The 22,107-nt window shown below is 36.8% G+C and overlaps 2 protein-coding genes across 6 annotated transcripts; one reads left to right on the top strand and one right to left on the bottom strand.

Annotated features, from left to right (window-relative positions):
* Positions 1-534: 534 nt before the first annotated feature.
* LOC125224357 (transcription factor MYB3R-3-like) lies at positions 535-6,562 on the top strand. Of its 3 annotated transcripts, none has more exons than XM_048127746.2 (9): positions 535-671; positions 1,024-1,175; positions 1,857-1,908; positions 2,097-2,154; positions 2,397-2,491; positions 2,596-2,699; positions 3,436-3,564; positions 4,384-5,346; positions 6,017-6,562. In XM_048127746.2, the coding sequence occupies exons 2-9, from the start codon at positions 1,030-1,032 to the stop codon at positions 6,039-6,041; spliced, it is 1,572 nt and encodes a 523-aa protein (XP_047983703.2). In that variant the 5' UTR covers positions 535-671; positions 1,024-1,029; the 3' UTR covers positions 6,042-6,562. The 3 variants fall into 3 exon arrangements, with proteins under 3 accessions (XP_047983703.2, XP_047983705.2, XP_047983704.2); XM_048127748.2 differs by having other exon boundaries at positions 537-666; XM_048127747.2 differs by having other exon boundaries at positions 541-671; positions 1,006-1,175.
* Positions 6,563-7,889: 1,327 nt separating this feature from the next.
* PRT6 (proteolysis 6) lies at positions 7,890-21,808 on the bottom strand. 3 transcript variants are annotated; one of them, XM_089062625.1, is made up of 20 exons: positions 21,462-21,808; positions 19,893-20,945; positions 17,964-18,618; positions 17,422-17,881; positions 17,185-17,325; positions 16,106-16,349; positions 15,318-16,031; positions 14,627-14,827; positions 13,800-14,479; positions 12,286-12,337; positions 11,580-12,210; positions 10,747-10,955; positions 10,135-10,670; positions 9,943-10,047; positions 9,727-9,793; positions 9,530-9,607; positions 8,975-9,139; positions 8,584-8,695; positions 8,393-8,513; positions 7,890-8,132 (listed from the first exon to the last, which is right to left on the bottom strand). In XM_089062625.1, exons 1-17 carry the CDS (start codon positions 21,519-21,521, stop codon positions 9,047-9,049), a joined length of 5,979 nt encoding a protein of 1,992 aa, XP_088918751.1. In that variant the 5' UTR covers positions 21,522-21,808; the 3' UTR covers positions 7,890-8,132; positions 8,393-8,513; positions 8,584-8,695; positions 8,975-9,046. The 3 variants fall into 3 exon arrangements, with proteins under 3 accessions (XP_088918751.1, XP_047981694.1, XP_088918752.1); XM_048125737.2 differs by having other exon boundaries at positions 9,071-9,139; XM_089062626.1 differs by lacking the exon at positions 19,893-20,945 and having other exon boundaries at positions 9,071-9,139.
* Positions 21,809-22,107: the final 299 nt, after the last annotated feature.

Genomic DNA, 22,107 nt, shown 5'->3' with positions numbered 1-22,107 from the left:
AAGAAGTATCTTGTTTGCATGCGTATCAATGCAAAGTACATATCAATGTAGGTTTTCTGAAATAGGTAAAACACTTTCTTCTAGCAATTTTAATTCTCAAGAATGTAACTGATTTCTCTCATGTTCTTTCATCATATATAAATATAGATAAATAAAATTTTACAGACAATTTGTAATAATTAACTATTTGAAGTTCATCAAAATTGATAATATATATTTAAACAGTGATTATAGATCCTAATTTGATGCAACAATTTTTTCATAATAAATACTCCATTTGTTTGAGAATAAATGTTTCATATTGGATATGCGTGAGTTTTTGAAATTGTTTAATTTTGTAAAGGATGAGAATATAGGTTGTATTTTTATATATTAAATTTATAATAAAATGAAATGATAATATTTAATGGCGAAAGTGAAAAATGAAATCTGAGATATTCCATTCAAGTTTATAAAATTAAATTACAAATAGTAATATATGGATATATAAATTGGACACGGCATCTCGCAGGTATTCGTTATATACAAATCATTATATATTTATTTGTTTCTCTCTCCAATTTCAACGGGCAAGGTTTTCGAAGCTGGGGGATTTTCTCTCTTTCAATTCACAGATTTTTTAGTTTTCTTAGGGCTTGGGAATCCGAGGAGCTACTTTCCCAATTGGTGAGGTTAGACGATGCAATTTTTATTTAGAGGCGATAGGATTCTGAGTTTTTGCGAATTTTGTGGTGTTCCTTTGTGTTGCTTGCTGTTTGATCAATATTACTGCGTTTTACGTATTCAACTGCTGTGATCAATCGAATATTTGTGTGAGGTTTGGAATTTCTTCGTGCGGCGTTCCTGGCTCCGAGTCTTGTGGTGTCAATTACCATTCGTTTCTGAGATCTGGACTTAGTTTAGTATTCGAGCTAAAGATTTAATTTTTCTTTAATTTGATTGGAGTTGTACAATTTGTTTGGAAGTTTATTCGATTGGTTGAATTAAGGAAGCTTAGGAATTTAGACTTGTGATAATGTATAGGGACTAATGGCAGAGGTAAAATTTGATGATATTTGCCTTGAGAACAAGGAATCTACTGTTGCTTCAAGCTCCTCTGTTTCGGAGAACAGTAGCAGCGCCGCACTAAAGTCTCCTGGGGCAACTAGTCCGAGAAGTGTTTCTCCAGCTCATAGGTATTGCATTCTTTCATTTTTGGATGAGTGCATGTGATATTTATGGTTCAAGTATATTTAATTTTCATGTCTGGCTTAGTGTTATCTGAATCATATTGCTTCTTCTTTTGTGACGATTTTCTCTTTCCCAATATAAATACATGAATAAAAGATGTTTCTATTGATGATGCATGTTTTTGATTGATTTTGTATGGTTGTTAGATACTGAATTATAATGAATTTGTTTCTTTTTCAGCGCATTTGTGTGAATATTCTTCTCTTGTCTTATAAGAAACTAGAAAGATGTGAACTTCATTAATTATTTTCTAGTTCTACCCATGCACATCAAGTATTCTAGTATGGTGGTGCCTTTTGAATTAAATCTAGCTTTATCATGCCAAATTGGTTGCTTGTCCCGTTAAAAGGAGCAGCAGCAATTCATAATTTCGAACATTCTTTTTTTCTTTGAGAGAATAACATAAGATTCTATTCTTAACTGGTATGACATCTCGTCGGTGTATATAATATGTACCTATTTCACTAGCTCTCACCAATCTGTTTTGAAATATATGTTTTTGACCTCACCTCTACTCTGGAACAAAGAACTGGACAAACTTTTGCATTTATTGCCAATGGAATAAAGAGTACTTTTTTCTTTAAAAATGATAATCTTACATTTGATACCATTTTTGGGTTTTACAGAAGAACTACCGGTCCAATTAGAAGAGCGAAAGGAGGTTGGACTCCAGAGGAGGTAAGAACTATTCCAAATGAATGTATGTATCTTGTGCTGGAATAATGACTTCATTTCTGGTTTTGACCTTAATGTTGCATGATGACAACTGGAATTCAAGTGGTTGTTAAGAAATGCAACTTCCCAAGTAATTCTGTTATTCTTCAGGCAATATTTACTGAACATTAAATTAAACAATTTTGCTTCAGGATGATACACTACGAAAAGCAGTGTCAGCTTTCAGAGGGAAGTCTTGGAAGAAAATAGGTATCTTTTAAGATTCTCTCTTTTATTAACTTCTCTTTTTGACGGACCTATTAAATTTGCTACTCGATTGAATTCTTTAATGCTTTGATGTTTTAATGCCATTAATATAAGACCTTTCGTAGTATGATTTAAGAACTCCATTATTTACATGTACAATGTTACTTTACCATGTCTCTTTTCTTGCATTCTCTCAAATCTTTCTCAACTTATGTGGTCTCACTAAACCATTGATATGGACACAGCTGAGTTTTTTCCACATAGATCAGAAGTGCAGTGCCTGCATCGATGGCAAAAGGTTCTGAATCCAGAACTTGTGAAAGGTCCCTGGACAACAGAGGTTGGCTGCTATAATCCTCCATCTCAACTGAATTTCCCAATTGCTATATTCATTATAGCATCATGGTGTTCCTGATTTCAACTTCTAATGACCTGACTTTGTAGGAGGATGAGAAAATCACAAAGCTAGTGGCCAAATATGGACCTACAAAATGGTCAGTCATAGCAAAGTCATTGCCAGGTCGAATTGGAAAGCAGTGCCGTGAGAGGTAATATCAATAATGGACCTAACAATTAATTCTCCCTCCGTCCCATAAAAATAGTCTTCTTTTTCCATTTTTGGCTGTCCCACTTAAATAGCCGTCTTCCATTTTTGGCAAGTTTTTCTCTCTTATGAGGTGGATCCCATTCTCCACTAATAAGTAATAACACTCCAATCACTTTTTCTTTCTACCTCTCTCTTATTTTACCAATTTTGCATTAAAACCCGTGCCATCCCCAAAGTCCCTATTTTTATGGGACGGAGGGAGTATCTTCCTATTGACTGTCGGTAGATATGTCATATGTGGCAGAAAGACTGACTCTTGATGTTTAACTTGACAGGTAGCATGCATGTCTTAGAAAATTTCTTGGTAGAAAGTAACACATGTTGATTTTCCCTAGATCGACCGATGATTCTTCATAGAATCTTCAATAGAATGATTCACTGTTTCACCATACTTATATTTTTTCTGTAATAATGCATGTCTTGATAAGAATCCCAACTAAATATGAAGGTTTCATTTTGCTTTCTTGAAGGTTGTCTTCCTGGCTTTACGTCAGAAACACCATATCAACAGAGAAGTGTATAGTTTGTGTGATGCTACCAGTTTTGTGTTAATAACTTAATATAATATGTGCTGATTAAATTCCTCTTAAGAGTAGTGTATTTGTAGTCACATTTTCATATTATATGTTATCTGAGCTTTGAAAATTATCTTCCTTGTCTAATTGGAAAATATTCAGGTGGCACAACCATTTGAATCCAGATATTAAGAAGGATGCTTGGACATTGGACGAGGAGCTTACTCTGCTTAATGCTCATCGGATCAATGGGAATAAATGGGCTGAATTAGCTAAGCTTCTGCCTGGAAGGTACCGTTCTTTTGCTAACTTATTTTACTCAGAAGACGAGAAAATAAGGAATATATTGTGTTGTAAAGGAAAATTGATGTTTGCTCTTCATCTAGCAACTTACACATCAAAATGAAATTCTGGTAGCCTTTTCATCCGATATCTGTAGTCTATCCAGTAAAAACTATTGAAATAAAAGTGACACTTCTGTCTTCTGTATATTTAAAAGGACAAATAAGACTGACACTTTTGTGGACTAAAGTCAGGAAGTTGGAAAAAAATTGGGATACTGGTGCTGGTGTGAACTGTGCATGTTATATATTTTAACTGCTAAGAGTTTCAACTTTGTTTTATGTGGGACTTCTTATGCGACTTTCTTAGCTGCACAGATATGGAGATTATTCTCATGAAAGATGCTGATAAGTCACAGATGAAAGTAATTTTTAATGCTTGCAATTGCAAATGAGACTAGAGAATTAAATACTGAATTAGGAGTACTATATAGTAAGCCTGCAAATTGCTGAAATGGCTCTGTTTGAGCTGATATGATTTGTTCATTGTGTCGTCAAACTTATGAGTCCTTTGGACAATTACCAAATTATCAACAGAACTTTTTCTCCCCCTCTCTCCTGAACTGCACAATCTTGTAGCAGTGTTCCATATTAGGTATATTATTGTGTAAAATTGTGTATAATTTGGAAGGCAAAATGCCAGCCAAAAAAAGGAAATAAAACAAAGAAGAAAAGGGCGGTAGTACCAACAGTGGGGAGCAATGATCCTTAATGATTACTGCGCAGCAGATACTTTGCAGATATTTTAATTGAGTTCTTATCTGTGCAGAACCGACAATGCAATCAAGAATCACTGGAATAGCTCACTGAAGAAAAAGCTGGAGTTCTATTTGGCTACAGGGAGCCTCCCTCCAGTATCTAAAAATGTTCTTCTAAATGGTGCTAGGGATATCAGTAGGACAGCTTTAGTGAGGTCGCCTGTTTTGGCTTTGGGTGATACTATTGAATCATGTAAAGTTAAAGATGGGAAGGATAAGCTAGATGCTATTCTCGCTGATCATGATGTTGCTGCCTATCGGCAGTGTGAGTCTACGAATCCTGAGGGCACAAAGTGTCTGGCAGTGACTACCCAATCAAATGCAGAATCTGAGTTTGAGAGACATAGATTCTGTGGGGAAGTTGATCAATACCGAATTATCGGAGCAGCAGTGCATTGTGATACTCCAATTTATGAGACATTATATTATGAGCCACCAGTAATAGAAAGCCATGGTCAGCTAGATTCAAATCTTTGTAGTACTTTCTTGATGCAACCGGAAGCAGATGTCACGGCATTGTCACCCACACCTTTCATTACTCCACCAAGTGTAAATAGTAGAAGCTTGTATACTCAAACCCCTGAGTCTATACTGAGAATTGCTGCAAAAAGCTTTCCAATCACTCCATCAATACTAAGAAAGAGAAAGTCTGAGCTGCAGCAGCCTAAGGAAACAGTTATATCTAATACTGATCATGACCAGACAAATAGTTCTGAGAATACGGGGCTGCAGAACAACAGCTTATGTGAAAATCCTACTTGCGATAATGAAGATGGGTTAAGCAGCAATCAGTCATTTAATTCATCTCCTCCATATCGATTACGATTTAAAAGGACTTCAGTTCTTAAATCTGTCGAGAAGCAACTCGACTTCACTAATGTCATGGAGCAAGATTGCCGTGACAATAACTTGAAAGATGGAGAGGTTAAGAAAGTTCCACCTGTAACAAAGTTCGTCTACACACGTCAAAAGAGGTAATGCTTTGTAAGAATTAACTTTAGTGCTTTGAAATATAATGTTCCTAATCCCTTATCTGTAGTATTGTTATTTTTCAAGTTTCTTCATTTATGTTTCTTATGTCCTCAAGATCTTAGGCATTAGGTTGCATCACCTATATGATGTTTTCATTTTGTTATATGGCCTAATATATTATCTGAAGTATCATGCTTCTTGTCAAGTTTCTTCATCAACTGCTGGAAATAAATAACACTTGACTTTGAGATGTTGCAATTACAACACCACACTTCATTCTATTTTGTCGAACCATCCCTAACTTTTCAGAAAACTGTGTTTGGTGTGTCGTGTACTGCTAAACATTGTTTTACCGATTGAACTGTCTTTTCATTTGTGAAATGGTGGGATGTTGTAATTGCTACGTTTTAAATGTGTTAAAAATGTAAGTTCAGGTAAAGTTTTTGTTGTGTCTGGTAATTAACCCTAAATATTGAGTTGGTTCACCTACTAGGAAAATTAAGCTTTCAAGCGAAACAAGTGAAAAAGTTTCTACATGATGATCTGCGCTTTTCTTCCTCTTGCATCAGGCCTTGTAAAGATTTCTTAATGTTGTTTCTTGACTTCCATTTTCTGCATCTGTGCTGTTTTGCCTGATCTGATTAGCCACTCTCATCTTTTTTTGTTGGTCAGACATGCCGATAGAACTGGATCATAGTCGCCGTTAACGGAAGGAACCAGAGACTTCTAGATGCACAATTGCAAGCTGAAGCGCAGTTGTTCTCAGTTTTGGATGTGGGCCTATCATGGATACAAGTTCTGCAAAGATGGATATCCTTTTTCTCCATTTAATGATTATATTTAAGAGAAAATATTTCTTCTCAATCATCCAGATTCAAACTATGACCTTGTATAGGAACTCTCTGCTTAGATAGATTCTGTATTATAGTTTTTCTTGATATAGAATAAGTCTTTGGTTTAGGGAAATTTTTAGAATATAATACATTTACTTGATATAGACTAAAGTCTTCTTACTTAGGGAAATTTGTGATATTTTATTAGCAGAGTTATAGTAGTGCTTGAGGATAGCCCAGAAATTAAGGATTTTGCATTCTACTATCTTATGCAATTCATCGCTTCTATCTATTAAAGAACTAAGAGTCAGAAGGAGATGACTTCTTTCAAAAAAATGTAAAAGAATAATTTTTGTTAATTGATTTGAATTTTGATTCTTCTCAATACTTCTGTTTGAATGGATGATTCATCAAAATAATGAGTTATTGCCGATACCAACGGTACATTGAGAATGCCATATTTTCTCATTATATATAGTTATATCTCATGTACACCGTATTACTTTCACCATATTTTCTCATTATATACATTTTTTCACCTGTACATAGCTATTAGTAAATATTTTAACAAATTTTTGGTACTACGTACTCCATCTTTTCATGAAAAATAGTTTCATTATGTCATTTATTTTACGATATTTACAGAAAGTAATCTTATTTCTAAAAATAAAAAATTTCTCTCTTACATTTTATCCATTTGTTCTTCCTTTTCTTTTAGTTTACTAATTTCTCACTAAAATCCATATTGTCCACAAAAGAGATTATATTTTATGGTCTAAAGGAGTATTATCTATCTTTGTCTTAAATTAAAGTGTCCCATTTTAAATTATCCTGATTTCCAATAAGTGCATTTCAAAGAGGTAAATATATGAAACCTTAAATACTTTTTTCCAATTTGGATTTCAATTGTATGCATGCATTTATCATAGTATACAAATGTGATGATAAGTTTTTATTGGATTAATTGCCTATAAAAATCATGAGTTTTATCAAATACCGGTTTATTTCATACTGTACTACTTATAACACCAAAATTTTACACATGTGCATAAATTTAACTTCTAAATTGCCTCTAAAAAGGTTATCATGAGATAAATTCGAAATTTTTAAAACTTTATGATTTACTATTTAAATTTTGAAAAATATGGGACCAACCAAAACTTAATCAAACTTTATAGCTTTACAAGCGATTAATCCTTTTTTTATCTCGACCTGTGTAATTTGATTATTGTCGATACTTGTATAAAAAATCAGAATGAACATTTTAAATGTTAATATAATACTATTAATTATTAATTAATTAAGTACCTAAATCGAAGATGAATTTGGTAACAAGAAGATTGATTAGCGGAAAATGCAATTAATTAAAAATCAACTAATTTTTGTGCTTGAAATGAAAGATGCCCATTACATCGATTAATCCACCAACACTTACTGGATTGCCAATGAAAATCAATTAAAGTAAAAGCATGAATTTAAGGGGGGCACCATCGACGACGAAAGTAGACAATAATCAGACCATGGACATCGCGGAAGATGACCATAGACGACAGTGGAAGCTGACACCTTCTGGCCAACTACATCAACAATCCAGTTCCAAAGATAAAAATCAAAATCAACCCAAAATATATCATTTGCAATTTATTGTACATTAGCCCATAATTAGTAGTAGTAGCAAGATTTTTTTGGGTTTAAAGACTCAAACAAGTGGATGGCAAAAGATTCGTACATTCAAATAAAGACATCCATACACAATTTACAGAAGGGAAAAAAAAACCATCCTCGTCCCCAAATCCACACATAGAAAGTAGAGAAATTTCTGTACATGAGACATTATATATTCGTATATATCTCTCTACCGATCAGGAGTATATCGACGTTCACCAGAACACCACAGCCAGTAACGCATTCCAGTTGGAAGATAACCACATGTAAATAGTATCACGATATATAACCTGTGGGAAAACATGACGCATCAGACTACTAGTAACCATATATTGCCAACACCACCACCTCAACGAAGAACACGACAAACAGCAGGCATTTGTTGTGTTATTTATTTTCTTAAACGAGCAAAGAGTCTGCGTTGCACAATTACATGGATAATCACAAGAAACTGCTCAACAAAGGTTACTCTTTCCGCTGAACAGTTGCGAGGAGTTCCATCATTTTAAAGGATGTTGTCATAATCCGACAATTTCAAACAAGCTTTTACCTCTATATCAAGTCTGTACAGTTGAGTATCAAAGGCTGCCACTGATTTCCTGATCTTGTATTGAAGCTCGAATCATGAAATTTAGATAATCTCCGATTCAAGAATCTGAATGCTATACTACCTGCAATATTCAGTCATATTTAGGATCAACACTACATTTCCAGCTAATAGGGAATATAACAAAAGCTGACCTCATCAGAAGAATATCTGGTTATTCACATCCACGGCCTAAAACATGAAAAAGGAACCGATTGTTGTTTGTCGAAGCACCTTTGAGCTTCGATCAAGCCCATGAGAAGCCACCTTAAACAGCAGAATCATGTTACACGATTAATAACAAAAGTAATAAAGACTTCATTTAAAGAAAACACAACACTATCACTGACGGAAGAAGGTGACTCTAAGCACATCAATGGTTCTTGGCTATCTTCTGGACAAAGACTAGAAAATTTCAGTCTACAAGTTCTGCCTTCACAAAATAATTTACTAGATGAACAGCATATTGAATTCGTGGGTTAAATTCTTCTGAGCTAAATCTGGAGGTTACATAAAATTACAATTCATAGAGAAACATCAACTCACCACCCAAAATAACAAAGCTCAACATCGCCATATTTCTCAATAATTATAATACTGACATGAGATACGAACGAGTCAAAGGACAAATTGCCAGTATACCATATGTGTTAAGGCTGCATATCTTTCTTGGCTTAGAAACAGTGGCTTCCCCCGATGCATTTCAACATCCTGCAAGACGGGTGAAATTAACAAATCAATATTGGCTATACAAAGCATAACCACCCTCGCACGATAAAAAATATGTTGCCAGGTGAAAGTGGTTCTTGCTCTTAGCTGGCGTGATAATTTACATAAAACAAATAAATTTAAACCGAGTGTTTATTCAAATCATTAACTAAATCGTGAATAAGAACCATAACTTCCCTTCAGCTTAGTTCAGTAGTATCAAATCAAAGTAACGCAGTATCACTCAGATAAATATTCAATGATATAGTCCATCATTCGGTACAGGAATCATTAAAGCACAAGCACATAGGACAAATGGAGTCAGAATGTTGAATTTATGGGCATAGCGAGTCCATCAACCCAAATCAGAGGCCCACACTTCAATATATTTACCTCTTCACCAAATGCATCCAAGTAAGGAGAAGGCCAAGGCGCCTGGCGTGCAGATCTCTGAAGCAATATTGTGGTCCTCTGAAATAAATATTTCACACATTAGTACCCTACCCTGAGGATACTAAAAAACAACCAAATAAGAGATGAAAAGGCATATTAGCAGCATGGGATGACAAGTTAAAAAAAATAGTACATACTCTAATTAGAAGGAAGACTCCGATGCCTGCACCGCAATCCAACGCATGTGTCTTACAAGTGCTTGCTCTTTAAAAAATAAACGCAACTTGAGTAAAAGGATAAAAAACAAATAAAGATGCGCATGAATGATCAAAACCTCTCCCCATACACATGCACCCTAAAGACCAAAATAAGGTATAAAGTACACAATGCAATTGCAAAACTTGAATAAGTACCTGCAGCAAGTTTTCCAGTTTGGAGAGCATAATGTACCACAAAGCAAGCACAGTGCAGGCTCCTCCATCAAAACTCCACATGCAGGGCAACACTTCCTAAAATACCTGTTTTAACCAGTCAGCCCAGGGATTTTACCAAAAAAACTGGGGAAACAAATGCAACAAAGAAAGAATAATAAGTCATAGCTCAACCTTTGCAACAGATCATGGTACACATGAGGCAAAAGCATCAGCTTAAATGGGACTGCTGGAGTACATCTCAAAGCCTGAGAAGATTTATGAGCTTCAAACACTTCACAAAAATGGCCCACCCATCTGGAAGCTGTTGATCTTGATACTTCATCATTGATGATGATGTCCAAGGTGGGAATATCGAACATCTTCTCCAGTTCCCCAACCTCCAGAAGCTCTTCCATCATATTAGTTACATACTCCATGTCATCAAGTGTACATGGAGATCTATCCCAGGCATGGGCCTCATCACCAAATGGCATCATGTTAGAGGAGTTTATTAATTTCCAAAGCAGGGCACATCTTCGCAAGTAAGGAAATGTCAAAATGCGAATCGAATCATAGATATTATGTGAAGAATTAGCAAGGTTGGACTTGAAAAACTTCATAGCTTCTTGATGCTTCCCAATCAATCGGTGTATGTCAGACATTAAATTATCAGAGACCTCCACTTCAGTTTGAAAGCTTTTCTGTGTGCTATAGCATGCAAGTATAGCCTATCACACGAGGTGGTTAAAAGTCATGCACTGCAGCAAGTATGATCCTATTAAATCCAAAGAAAAATCTTGATACCTGGGTGATGGAAACAACATAGAAAACATGTACAAGGGACAAATAAGATTCCTTGCAAGATAGGATCGGCCATGGAAGACAGAATAGTGTCCACATAAATGATGAAAAGGCATCATGAGCAATAATAGGTTCATGTGCTTGTCTCCATAGTTGAATATCAGGATACTCTGCTTCCAATTCAGCATTTTCCAAGATATAAAGCATAGTATCTGCATGTCATATGGGATGATAAGATACTACAGCAGCCCAAATTAACACCAAATTACTTACAAGTGCACGGACACGAAAAACCAGCTATCCAATCATGCATACCACACACACACATAGCTTCACCACATATTGGGTTTGGGTCCAGAAAATCTTCATCTGGTTATGATAATCTATATATTATAATATGGAGTTCATACACATACAATCACTAAAGAAACACGAAAGCACCGCTTAGCTTTGGAATATATGTCCATCAACCGCAAGTAATTAGAAGCATTTGATAAGGGAGAAGAAGTAGATGCACCCGGACCATCCTACCAAATCATATTCATATTGGTAACTATTCAAGCAACAGAAATATTATTTGCTACTATATATATCACAATTACATCTTTTACAACAGAATTTCAAAACACCCGATAAGTGCTACTCCCCAAATTTTATTATTTGCTTTGCAACATCAAGTAAATGTATTTAATATGTAGCGGATATAAGAATCCCCAAAATTACACAATAATCCAGTGAGTAGATATACAGGTCAAAACTGCACTTAGAACATCAATAAAAATGTCTTCCCATCGTGGTATCTGAAGAAAAAAAGCAATAAACAGACAGACTCATACCTCCATGCTGGGCAGGAAAACTGGACAATCCATTTGGATTAGTACCAGGCATTAGGGACTTAGCAAACAGCTGGATCCCTTGAAATCTTAGTAAGACAGCCTGAGGAGTTGTCTTTGTGCTTTGAGTAACATCTAACAGCAAGGATAAAATGAAACCACTGGAAGAGTGGAGCTCCTTGTATAAAGAACCAATGCTGTAATTTGGACTCAATGAATTCTTTCTAGATCGAGCTGCAATTTCAGCTGAGATAAGGGAGTACTTCAGCGTGTCCCATATAATCAATGGATGACTTACCCTACCAGTCTCTAAAATCTTAGCTTGTTTAGGATAATACATTGCACATAACAAACGAATGATAGGTTCAAGATTTGGCTTTATCGTTAACTTTCGTGTTGGTACAATTTTTAGACTCTCCTGATCTCCAGCAATATTTGCAGCTGTTTGTAAGAGTGATAAAGCATCTTGGAGGCGAAGAGAATGGCCGGTGGCGGAGAAATTTAAATGGCTACTCACACCTGTAAAATTAATGGTTGAACCAGCAGGCGGCTGAGGTATCCTTGTTTTATCTCCAGGCAAAACTGGCAGTACAGAATTAGCAAGTCCCCGACACACCGGACAAAGGAACTCACCCTGCCAAAACATGAGAACATTACCAAAACCATCTTATTGTCAACAGCCAAAGTTCAGAAAATAGAAAAACTCTACCTGTTCTGGATCCACAATGTGGCCCCCTTCAAATACAATTCTTCTATTGAATCTGTAAAACATGGACAGGAAATTACACTCCTATTAAAGGCAAGTTTATATGCCAATAGAGGTACCAAATGAAAGATCAATCACTAAGACTTATGAGGAATACTTATAAGCTTAAACACACTGGGCAGAAGAGTGACTGCTTTTCTAAAACAACATTTCTGGTGAGCAGTGAAATCCAAGATGCCCATCCAAAGCATATAAATAGATTTCACAGGAATCTGAGACCAGCAGGGGTGCACCTTAATTATGATTAGTATTACATCATACTTTCATTCTTCTCATTTGATAAAGAAGTGTTATAAGAAAAACATCGATCAAGAAGGAAATAAATGAACTATCCTTCGATGAGTCACAAGAGGAGCGAATCAGAAAAGGTTAATGATTGTTAGGATAATATCCCAAGGAATGTATCTGGGGGGGAATATTAAGGGACTAGTTGATCTAGAAAATAAAAAATTGGAATACCAAGCAACCAGATAGAATAAATAAGAATGCAACGTCATACAATGAATTACAGAAATGGAGAAGGGGACCTGATTGAACAGCTGGAAAACAGTTTTCAGAGAAAAACAAATTCGAAGGGCCAAAAATTGGTAGCAGGTTTTTGCTATTACCAAACATTTACAAAGTGGCACTTTCTAAGAAGATATTCAAGACCCAGGATGAAGTTGAAGAGCCAGGCTATTGGTGTTCAAGCAGCAATTCACTATCAGAATGAGAGCATGAAACAAGATTAGAGACCTATTACATTGCAATATGATGTTAACCTTTAACTACAACCAAGAGGCATTGTGAAAATGTAATAAACCAACTCCGGTAAACAGGCAAATATTTTTGTCACCACAGTGATGGAGATTAGAACATTTGCATGAGAGAGATGGTCATCGACCTCAAGTTATGTACAAGAATTAAAGAAGTTTCTATATCTCCATGGACTGTATGTTAAAGGTTCCCATGATGTGAAAAGTAGCAAATCACATCCAAAATTATTGTCAGAGAAAGACATGATAACCAGGTGTAGTTCAATAGCAAATCAAGATTCTAATCATAACAAGTCAAGCTTATGCAATTGAGACAAAAGCTACAATTGTTCATAATGCAGGTTTTTTTTTCCTTATGTTCCAATCTTAACAAAAGAATTAGTTATTGAAAATCATTTGTATTGTTGTATCAGGTACTTCCTGTCACATACAAATAATCCAGAATATGATAAGAGGTGATTTACTAGTACTACCGTGAAATATGCGCTTCCATATACATAAAACACTAAGAGCTATGGTTCAATCTTTATCCCAATGGTTTGGATGAAAAAATTTAAGCAAATAACAGGATTTTAACATGCCTAATTCATCAATTTCTTCAAGTTAATACTCTCAGCGATCTGTCAATGACTCAATAATAAAGGCAAAAAGTGTGTTTCAATGCTGAAAAGAGGGGAAGAAGTGGGGATCATATAGGTCTACCTCTCCCTTAGTGATGATAAATAGCGATCCAGACATACTTTATGCACAGCATGTCCACATGAAGAAACATAAATTCCATCAGCATCAGTGGGACCAAAATTATCATATCTGGGATGCAGTACACCAGGTTTCAATTTCATCCAATCGCTGCAAGAGCCGTTCTCTGAAGCCAAGGGGTTATCCCGTGGCTCTTTCGACAAACCAGCCATGTATTTACCAAGCAGAAGAGATTCGGAACAGCCGCTTCTTTTGCTACTGCTTACAGTGGTTGAACAATTTTCAGCATCTTTGCGAGAATCAGAACCATTTGTACTGGATTGGAACCTTCTTATTGACAGATACATGTCCTGTTCCAATGTCTCAAAAGATGATGTTTTGCTCTCCCTTGTGTCCTTCAAAACAGAAGGTAGTTGAATATTCTTAATGGTAGGGAATCGTGCTTTGACATACTCCGTAAAAGCATTCACTTCCTGCGGTTGTCCAGTAGAAGCAAAATCATTTAGAGCACTCTGAACCATATTTTCAAACTGAGACAACGAGACCTCAGAGCTATCAGGGAGACTGCTTTGTGATAAAATATTGATCGGGGTCTTATCATCCGAGACAAGCTCTTTACCAGACCGGCTAACTCGATCCCATAAAGGAGGGCCATGTTCAACCAAACTCAATAGCCTGGATTTCTTCATTCCAAAGTAATATAGAGTCAGAATGACATCATGCTAGATTTATTTAATGTTTATTAGCTTAAGGTTAGATGGTGTGCACTGAAATCATAAGAATCAATTAGAATCTCCATGACAAAAATAACACCAGATACATTCACTTACTTGGAGAAGAACCAAGTATGATACTGGATTCTTAGACTTAGGATCATGGCACAGGGAGCAGGTTACTTGAGCGGACTCCTGGGTGTCATTACTAACTTCAGAATCACATACTTCTTGGTCGGGGTTGGCGTCTTCCATCTCATCATCTTTGCTGGAATTAAAGCTCTCCAGAAACTTGGATTGCTGGGCTCTCATCTTTTCCTGTACAGGTTTTAGATATGATGAGCATCAGAAAGTGCATATTCTCCTACTTCACATAAAAGCATTAAAGGCAAACACAAAGACCGATGATTGTCATAAAAAATCATTGTAGGACTTCCGTAACTAGAAACAATGTCATTCAGAAAAACTCCATCTCAACTTTATTCAAGTTACAACCAACCAAACAGTTAGCACCAACAAAACAGCCATCAGATATTAGAGCACCAACAAAACAGCCATCAGATATTAGAGACAGTTACTGCAAAGATGAAAGAGACACACAAGTTGGAGCAAATAATCTTTAAACATAAATATCCCAAGTGCACTTATGCATCAACTGAGATAACAACGAACGGCTGGGTGTTTTCATATACCAAAAGACTCCATAAAAGTGGACAGCAGAACTTTCCATATTACCCAATAAGCATAGTACTAGTATTAAATTAGCTGACTCAAGTAATACATCAAAAACATAAATAAAATGTCTTACCAATATAGCAGCTTGTCTCTCACGAGACTTTGCTTTGCGTTTTTCACTATCATCTGATACATCCATGTCGCTAGCATTATCATTCGAAATAGATTTTGAAAATTTATTAGCTAATTGTGGTGCAAGTTTCTGCAATTTGGTCATGCATGCTGGTTCAAGTGCCACAAAGGCCTTGATTAAATCCATAACTACAGATGACAGATTAAAATCCCCAGCTTCCATGAAGTTTTGTGCATTTTCTTTCTCATGCATCCGCATCAAAATGACAAGGAGTGACAACAAGCTCTGATCACCATATTTGTTGGTAGGTATTTCTTCACTGGCAAATGCCAAAACTGGAATGATGTCACCCACAAAACAAAATGGGTCACCCAATTCTTTCTGCAATCGACAGACATCCAGTGCAAGGGCCAACAAATGCAATGCAGTTAATAGGACACCATCCGGAGCACGCGGGGTAGCAAGCTTGTCAGAGAAAACACCATAAAACAGAACTGCACGAACAATTTGGAGAAGTGTCTTACAGGTAGCTATTTTAGCTATGCCCCTGAGAGGAGGATAAATTTTTGTCCATCTAGGAAGTTGAGTGGACAATGCCGAAACATTACAAAACAACAAGTATCTCTCTTCTGCTGCTTGTTGATCTCTCAAGTTCCAGCGAGGATGATATAAATCAAGGTCCTTCCAGTATGACGATCTTAGTTTATACATGCCCTGAAATTACTAAAAGTCAACACAACTGCATTGCACTTTACACCAATGACAGACGTGATACTTCAATCTCGTACCTGTGTCATGCCAGATGGGTGAGAATATTCGGCAACTCTATCCAACACTTCTTGAAATTCGTCAGCTTTTGAAAGATCTCGAGGAAGAGACTTCACAAGCTGACTACGAGTAGCATCTCCAATAGCAAGCTTGTACACCAACTCTCTTTGTAAGCACTCTGCAGTTGTCAGCCCACAAAATCTTCGCTCTTTCACAATTTGTATCAGAAGAGTGAGCATTTCAGCAACAAGGGTCGGTTCATGCCTGAAAATTAAATTGCAAACCTATTTCCATGATTGAAACCCATGTTGAGGGCCACAGAAAGAAAATAATGGAATATACAAGCATGACACAGATAGAAAATAATGGAATATACAAGCATGAATTATCTAGAATTGTGCAAGCCTACAAGGGGGCAAGGATAGCAAATAGTGGAATGTACAAGTATGAAATTATCAGAAATTGGGTAAACCACTGAGCTAACGTTAATCAATATCATCTGGAAAACATCACTGCTTAAATACGTTTTTCATTCTCCGAATAATGTTAAGGAAGAAGCAAATACTTGTTAATATATGCTTTTGTAATGTCGTAACCTGATCACTATTAAGAAGGTAATACAGGAATGTTGTGTGAAATAGCGTGTCTCCCAATAGTTTTGGACATCAACGCCTAGTAAGGAAACACGAGCTCTTCGCTAATTGACTAGTTCAAGCTTTATACTTGCACATAAAATATATCTTCAGAGTTCAGACCATTCTGAAACAGAAATTTCATGCAACAGCGTCCACTCATTAAGTAGGAAAAAAATCATAGGTTCATAATAGTTTTGCTTTGTAGCATAAATTGCTGTTTGTAGTGCTCTACCACATCTTAAGCAGGAATAATCCCCAAATATGTGCCTAGGAATATTAAGTAAAACGAAGATAAGGTGAGAAGCATGTTTCTTTGTTTTGTACAAAACAATAGTAGAAGAAAGTCGAGAAACATTAGATGCAGCACATATACAAACTTGTTGCAGGGTTAATAGAAGATGATAGGAGATCGTTTCTCAATAAAAAATTGTACAAAAGAACAAGTTCAAGAAGAAACTACATACTCACTAGACTGATCAATATTGAGAGTGGTATAGTTTGATAACCCAAAACGTTCAAGGATTCTTTGGACAAAAAGATCTGGTGGAGCTAAAGCAGCACAACACTGTAGCAAGAAGAGATCAGGTTCTTGGCCTTGCTCCGACCTGCATCAGGAAACCAAAGGGACTAAGCAATTCCCAGATTATGGAAAAGCAAAGAGAATTATTATCAGTAATACCACCAGTTGCGGCAATACATACCAGCGGACTGCACGGTACCATTCACTAAATAATAAGGGAGCATCCCCATTACTGCGCCACATTCCAGCATGAACCTGTGCACAGAACACCCTTATTCGCAGGGGATGCTCCATGACAAAGGAAGAAAACCCACAAGGGTGAGACCCATCCAGAATCTGGCAAAGGAAATCATCATGTCTGACAAATGAGTGATCTACAGAAACAGAATCAGTACTAAGGACGTGCAACGATCCTTCACCGAAACTTTCTTTAAGTGCCCTCCGCAAAAGCATTGAAAGGAGTCGGTGCAGCGGAATGTGTACAGATATTTCCTGTGATCCAACATCATATGTGATGTCAGGCCAATCTGATAAACTCAGAACTCGCAATCCTTCCGGTTCGGAAGAACTCTCCCCTTCGATGATGTTATCATCAGTACCACAATTCCTTAGTTGTCCCATAGGCTGGCTACTGTCAAACCCTACACCAAGATTCAAGCCACCATGAGATGGTAAAAATATATTATTTTCTAAGAGCCTCATTTAAATTGGTAGGATAACTACCTGATGAAGTGGATGATTTAAATATGTGTCTGCCTCTTCTAAACCTCGAGAGAGTTCTTTTTAAAGCCAAAAAGTTATTGCCAGAGCCATCACTTGTCTTCAGAGACAAGGCACTGAGAGGACCCAATGTGTTGTCGAGTCCCAGCCAACTCTCAAGAGATCTCAAGCACTCATATACTAACCACAAAGCAGATGATGGAACAGGAAAATTATCAGCAGCCTTGACCTCATGGTCAACTGCACCCTTAACTGTAGTACTACTGACAGAGCTTTCTTGAGATAGCCTTCCTACTTTGGCATGTCTCAGGCTGTCTTGGTCTTCATGATGTTGTTTATACATGCTGATAAATGTTTTATTATCATCGTGAACACTGACTGAGAAGGCTCCAGCCACTTGAAGAGAAAGAATGCTAGATATGGAATGACATAAAACAAAAGGCAAATGAACATTCTCGTTTTCATCTTCTACGTGACTGCCCGTCTCTCTCTTTTGAGTGTTCATCCCTTGTACAGAAGCCAAGAGTCTCATCCAAACTCTAGCCAGATCTCGTCTGCGTTGGCATAGATAATTGGGTACAACAGAATGGCTCATGACAAATCTAATATCTTCAACCACGCGAATAGTAGTTTCATATAGGTGTGCCCACTTATTAACCTGCAAAACAGCTACATTTAAACTTTTCCCAGTCTTAATGAATTCAGAGTATCAGGACAAAGATTCAATAATACTACCATCTGCATACTTTAATTGCAACAGAAACTAGACCACAGATTGAGCCATGCCATTAATTTAATCATTTCATTCAGCTAGTGTGGAAACATAGGCTGGGTAATCAAAATAGTTTATAACTGTCTAGGACTTATAATTTTTAAGTTTCGCTCAACATCTGTTCACCAAACATTTCAACTTGGTTAAAGATATGCGGTAAGATTATAGAAGGCTTGACCTAACAAATTCAGCCAGGAGAGAAACTTACTAATCCATGTGTTTCCATCACCATTAGGTGATGGAAACAGGATTTTCCGAATTATAAGATAATTTTCCGAATTATAAGGAAACAGGATTTTCAATTCCCTTACTAAGTATACTTTAAACATAGTCATAAAGGTCAGATGCTTCATCTGAATCTGAGGTAAAAAGAATGCAAGTGACGGCTCTATCAATACAAGTATGTGGATGGTAGTATCCTTGACGTGCCATTTAAAAATACAACCCTCTGCATACTCTAAAACCTAACAAGCCTATTAATGTTCAATTTATAACAAAACCGTAACTATTTAAGCCCATGCACAAACGGGCTCAACTTCATCTGAAATGAAAGCACAATGAGAAACAGTAATAGAAAGAACAAGAAAATAACTATTAATTCGCCACTGTACTTTTTCCACGGGAATAACCAACCATGGTCGCTATCAGATATCGTATGGGAAAATAAAATGAGTGATAAGATAACAGCATATTTCCCAAGTTACAATGTCGTAAATCACTTCACATACTAAAATAATGAAGCACATGGAGCACAGATCATTGCAACAATTTAGAACACAATAACTATCCGCGACATGACACATGAGGGTATTCAATCAAAAAGCCAAGGTGAAGACCATCAACATCTCCAGAAATGCTTCAAATAGCATGCAACCCCCGAAAGCCATACTTATTGCAATCTATTAGGCCATACCGTCATACTTCATTGTACGTTAGATTTCTTGATTATCACCAAAGATGTGAAGCATCAATCATTTGATACGTATGTTTAGATTATCATCATCCTACATCCCTCAGGTATTTTGTCATATTTCACATATTTTCAATATGATAAGCAATCACTGTAGCAGACATCGGAAAACGTGCTGAGAAAAAAACTTGCTTGATTCTTATAACTTTATCCATGCAGTTCAGAATAATATAAGCACAAGAAAGCATACCAGCAGCTTTCCATCTTCACCAGAGCAATGAGTGAATATACTTCCCAAACATTGCAACAGCATACCTAGCAGATTCATTTCCTCTACAAGACGTGGGGTAAGAGTTGGTACAGTCAAAATTTGGACGGAGAATGTTGACAAAAGTGGATACTTTTTGAAAGCAGTGTCAGTGCCCTCATTTATGGCTGCAGTTACGATACATGGGTAATATAGTACAAAAACTTTAGAAAATTCATATTTAAATATTGGTTCCCCTAACATTTTGAGAAGTAGCTCTTGGAGCTTCGCAACCACACTAGCGTTCATGAACCTCTCAGACCTCAGCAGAACGTCCAATAAACCTGCTGAAGAATATACTCTCTGAGAAATAAAACTTAGCAAACTTTCACTGTGTTTACAGAAATCCAAAAGCATCCCCACCACACTGGAGGTCAGCTCCTCGGCACACTTTTCAGCAGCATGACCAACCACTCTAGGACTCTGTTCGGAGACATTTCTTGCAGAAAGTAATTTTTCTTTCCAGTAAGTAAGTAAAGAATCCAGGACAGGCCCCAACGATTCTGCAACATGCTTGGGGAGTGGTTGAATCTGCTCAGCACCTTTGTGCTTTGAACAAAATCCTTCACGTTTCCATGCAGTAATGTCCCCACAATCACAGCACCCACCACCAGTATATATGACAGAGTAGTCGTGGTCCTTGTGATTTCCATTCTCAAAACAAGGAACACAAATCGCACAAGTAGGGTCATGCTCACATGTCCGGCAGCGATATGCAATATCATTATTCCCCCAAACAGCCCCACAAACACCTCGCTCATTATCACTCATTTTCTCCAGCTGCTCCAGTGCCACTTGTGGCTCACCCTCAAACATCAACCACTGCAACCAAATTTCACTCTCGTGAAATGTATCAGTATCCACCTCCTCCTCTTCAGCTGGCAATATAGCGGAAACCAACTGTCCAACAAGGGATCTGTTACTCCTTGCAAATTCAACAATTCCTCGAGGTCCTAGGTTCAGTTTGTCCCTAGGAATATCCAGCCGCGAAAGCCTCTGGAATAAATAATGAAGAATTCATATATAAAATGAGGGATTCACGTGGACCTCTACAGATTCAGAGCAACAAGGAGCTTCCCTAAAAATAACTAAACAAAAATTTTTCAAAATAAATACTAGTAACAATTTAGACTGTAACTAGATCATTCAAAAAACCATTCATCCTAAATAACAATTTATTCCAAATTCGAGCCTCACTTGAGCACAAACAGATAACACCAAAGTGCATAAATTTTCACAAGTAACACAATCCCTCAGATGGAAAATTCAATATTAGAATTCATCACCAAGAGCTAGGGTTCTCCCTAAAAACTTCACGTTCCGGAATAATTCTCGTATTCTAATCATATTCAAGTACTACTACAAGATAACTAAAAATTCTATCCAATATAAAACACCAAACCCTTAATGACACCAATTACAGTTCAGCTGGCGCAAAGACTCCAACCACTAAAACGATCTTCACAAAACACCTAGCGCGATGAATTTGTCAACAGCAGGCGAAGTACCAACCTGAATAAGGAGATCAGAGTGCGTCACAACGGCGGATTCCGGCGGTGAATCAGTCGCCATTCGAAACAGCTTCCTAACCCGAGCGATGCAAGAACAGTTGTTAAATCCGCAGGTATCACTCTCCAGGACTGAAGCTCAGCCTCACTCCAGACGCCCAAACACATATAAAGAGGTGCCAGAAAGTGCATCAATTTTGCGATTCGCAACGAATAATCTAAAAACCCTATGCGAGAATTCGATGATCTTCCAGATTTTGGAGTGTGTGTTTGTAGATGGCTGGGTTTGTACGTGTCGCTGCTTGAGTTGTAAAGGGAAATGACGGTGTAGCGTATACCTCACTGGAATCGTGTGCATTTTTACATTTGTAGATAGGGTTATTTGTAGTATTTCAGTTTTTACAAATGCAAACAGAAAATATTCAATTTTATTTATTTCTATACATTTGTGTGGATTGGAATTGTGATTGATTTTCAATAAAAAATATGAGGGATTTTGGTAAATATATATAGTGGAAATTGGCGGTCAAGATTAAATCTCTCGTGATGTCAACTCTACGTGTACAAATATGTCAATCGGGTATACTGATGACAACTCGGTGTGTAAAATTAAATGTCAATCGAGAGTATTAACGGTAATAGGATTTTGT

Source organism: Salvia hispanica, chromosome 1, assembly GCF_029641045.1.
Source record: "Salvia hispanica isolate PSC_SH4W2 chromosome 1, Shi_PSC_v1, whole genome shotgun sequence".
NCBI lineage: Eukaryota > Viridiplantae > Streptophyta > Magnoliopsida > Lamiales > Lamiaceae > Salvia > Salvia hispanica.
The sequence above is the reverse complement of the archived record's forward strand: the minus strand, read 5'-3'. Positions and strand labels throughout refer to the sequence as shown.

Coding starts and splice junctions, on each gene's coding strand:
- PRT6 (XM_048125737.2), bottom strand. CDS start 21,521: ATGGCGACTGATTCACCGCCGGAATCCGCCGTTGTGACGCACTCTGAT. Junction 16,350..17,184: donor AATATTGATCAGTCTAGTGA/GTATGTAGTTTC, acceptor TTTAATTTTCAG/GCATGAACCGACCCTTGTTG. Junction 10,048..10,134: donor TACCATGATCTGTTGCAAAG/GTTGAGCTATGA, acceptor TGGTTAAAACAG/GTATTTTAGGAAGTGTTGCC.
- LOC125224357 (XM_048127746.2), top strand. CDS start 1,030: ATGGCAGAGGTAAAATTTGATGATATTTGCCTTGAGAACAAGGAATCT. Junction 1,176..1,856: donor AGTGTTTCTCCAGCTCATAG/GTATTGCATTCT, acceptor TGGGTTTTACAG/AAGAACTACCGGTCCAATTA. Junction 2,492..2,595: donor AAGGTCCCTGGACAACAGAG/GTTGGCTGCTAT, acceptor CTGACTTTGTAG/GAGGATGAGAAAATCACAAA.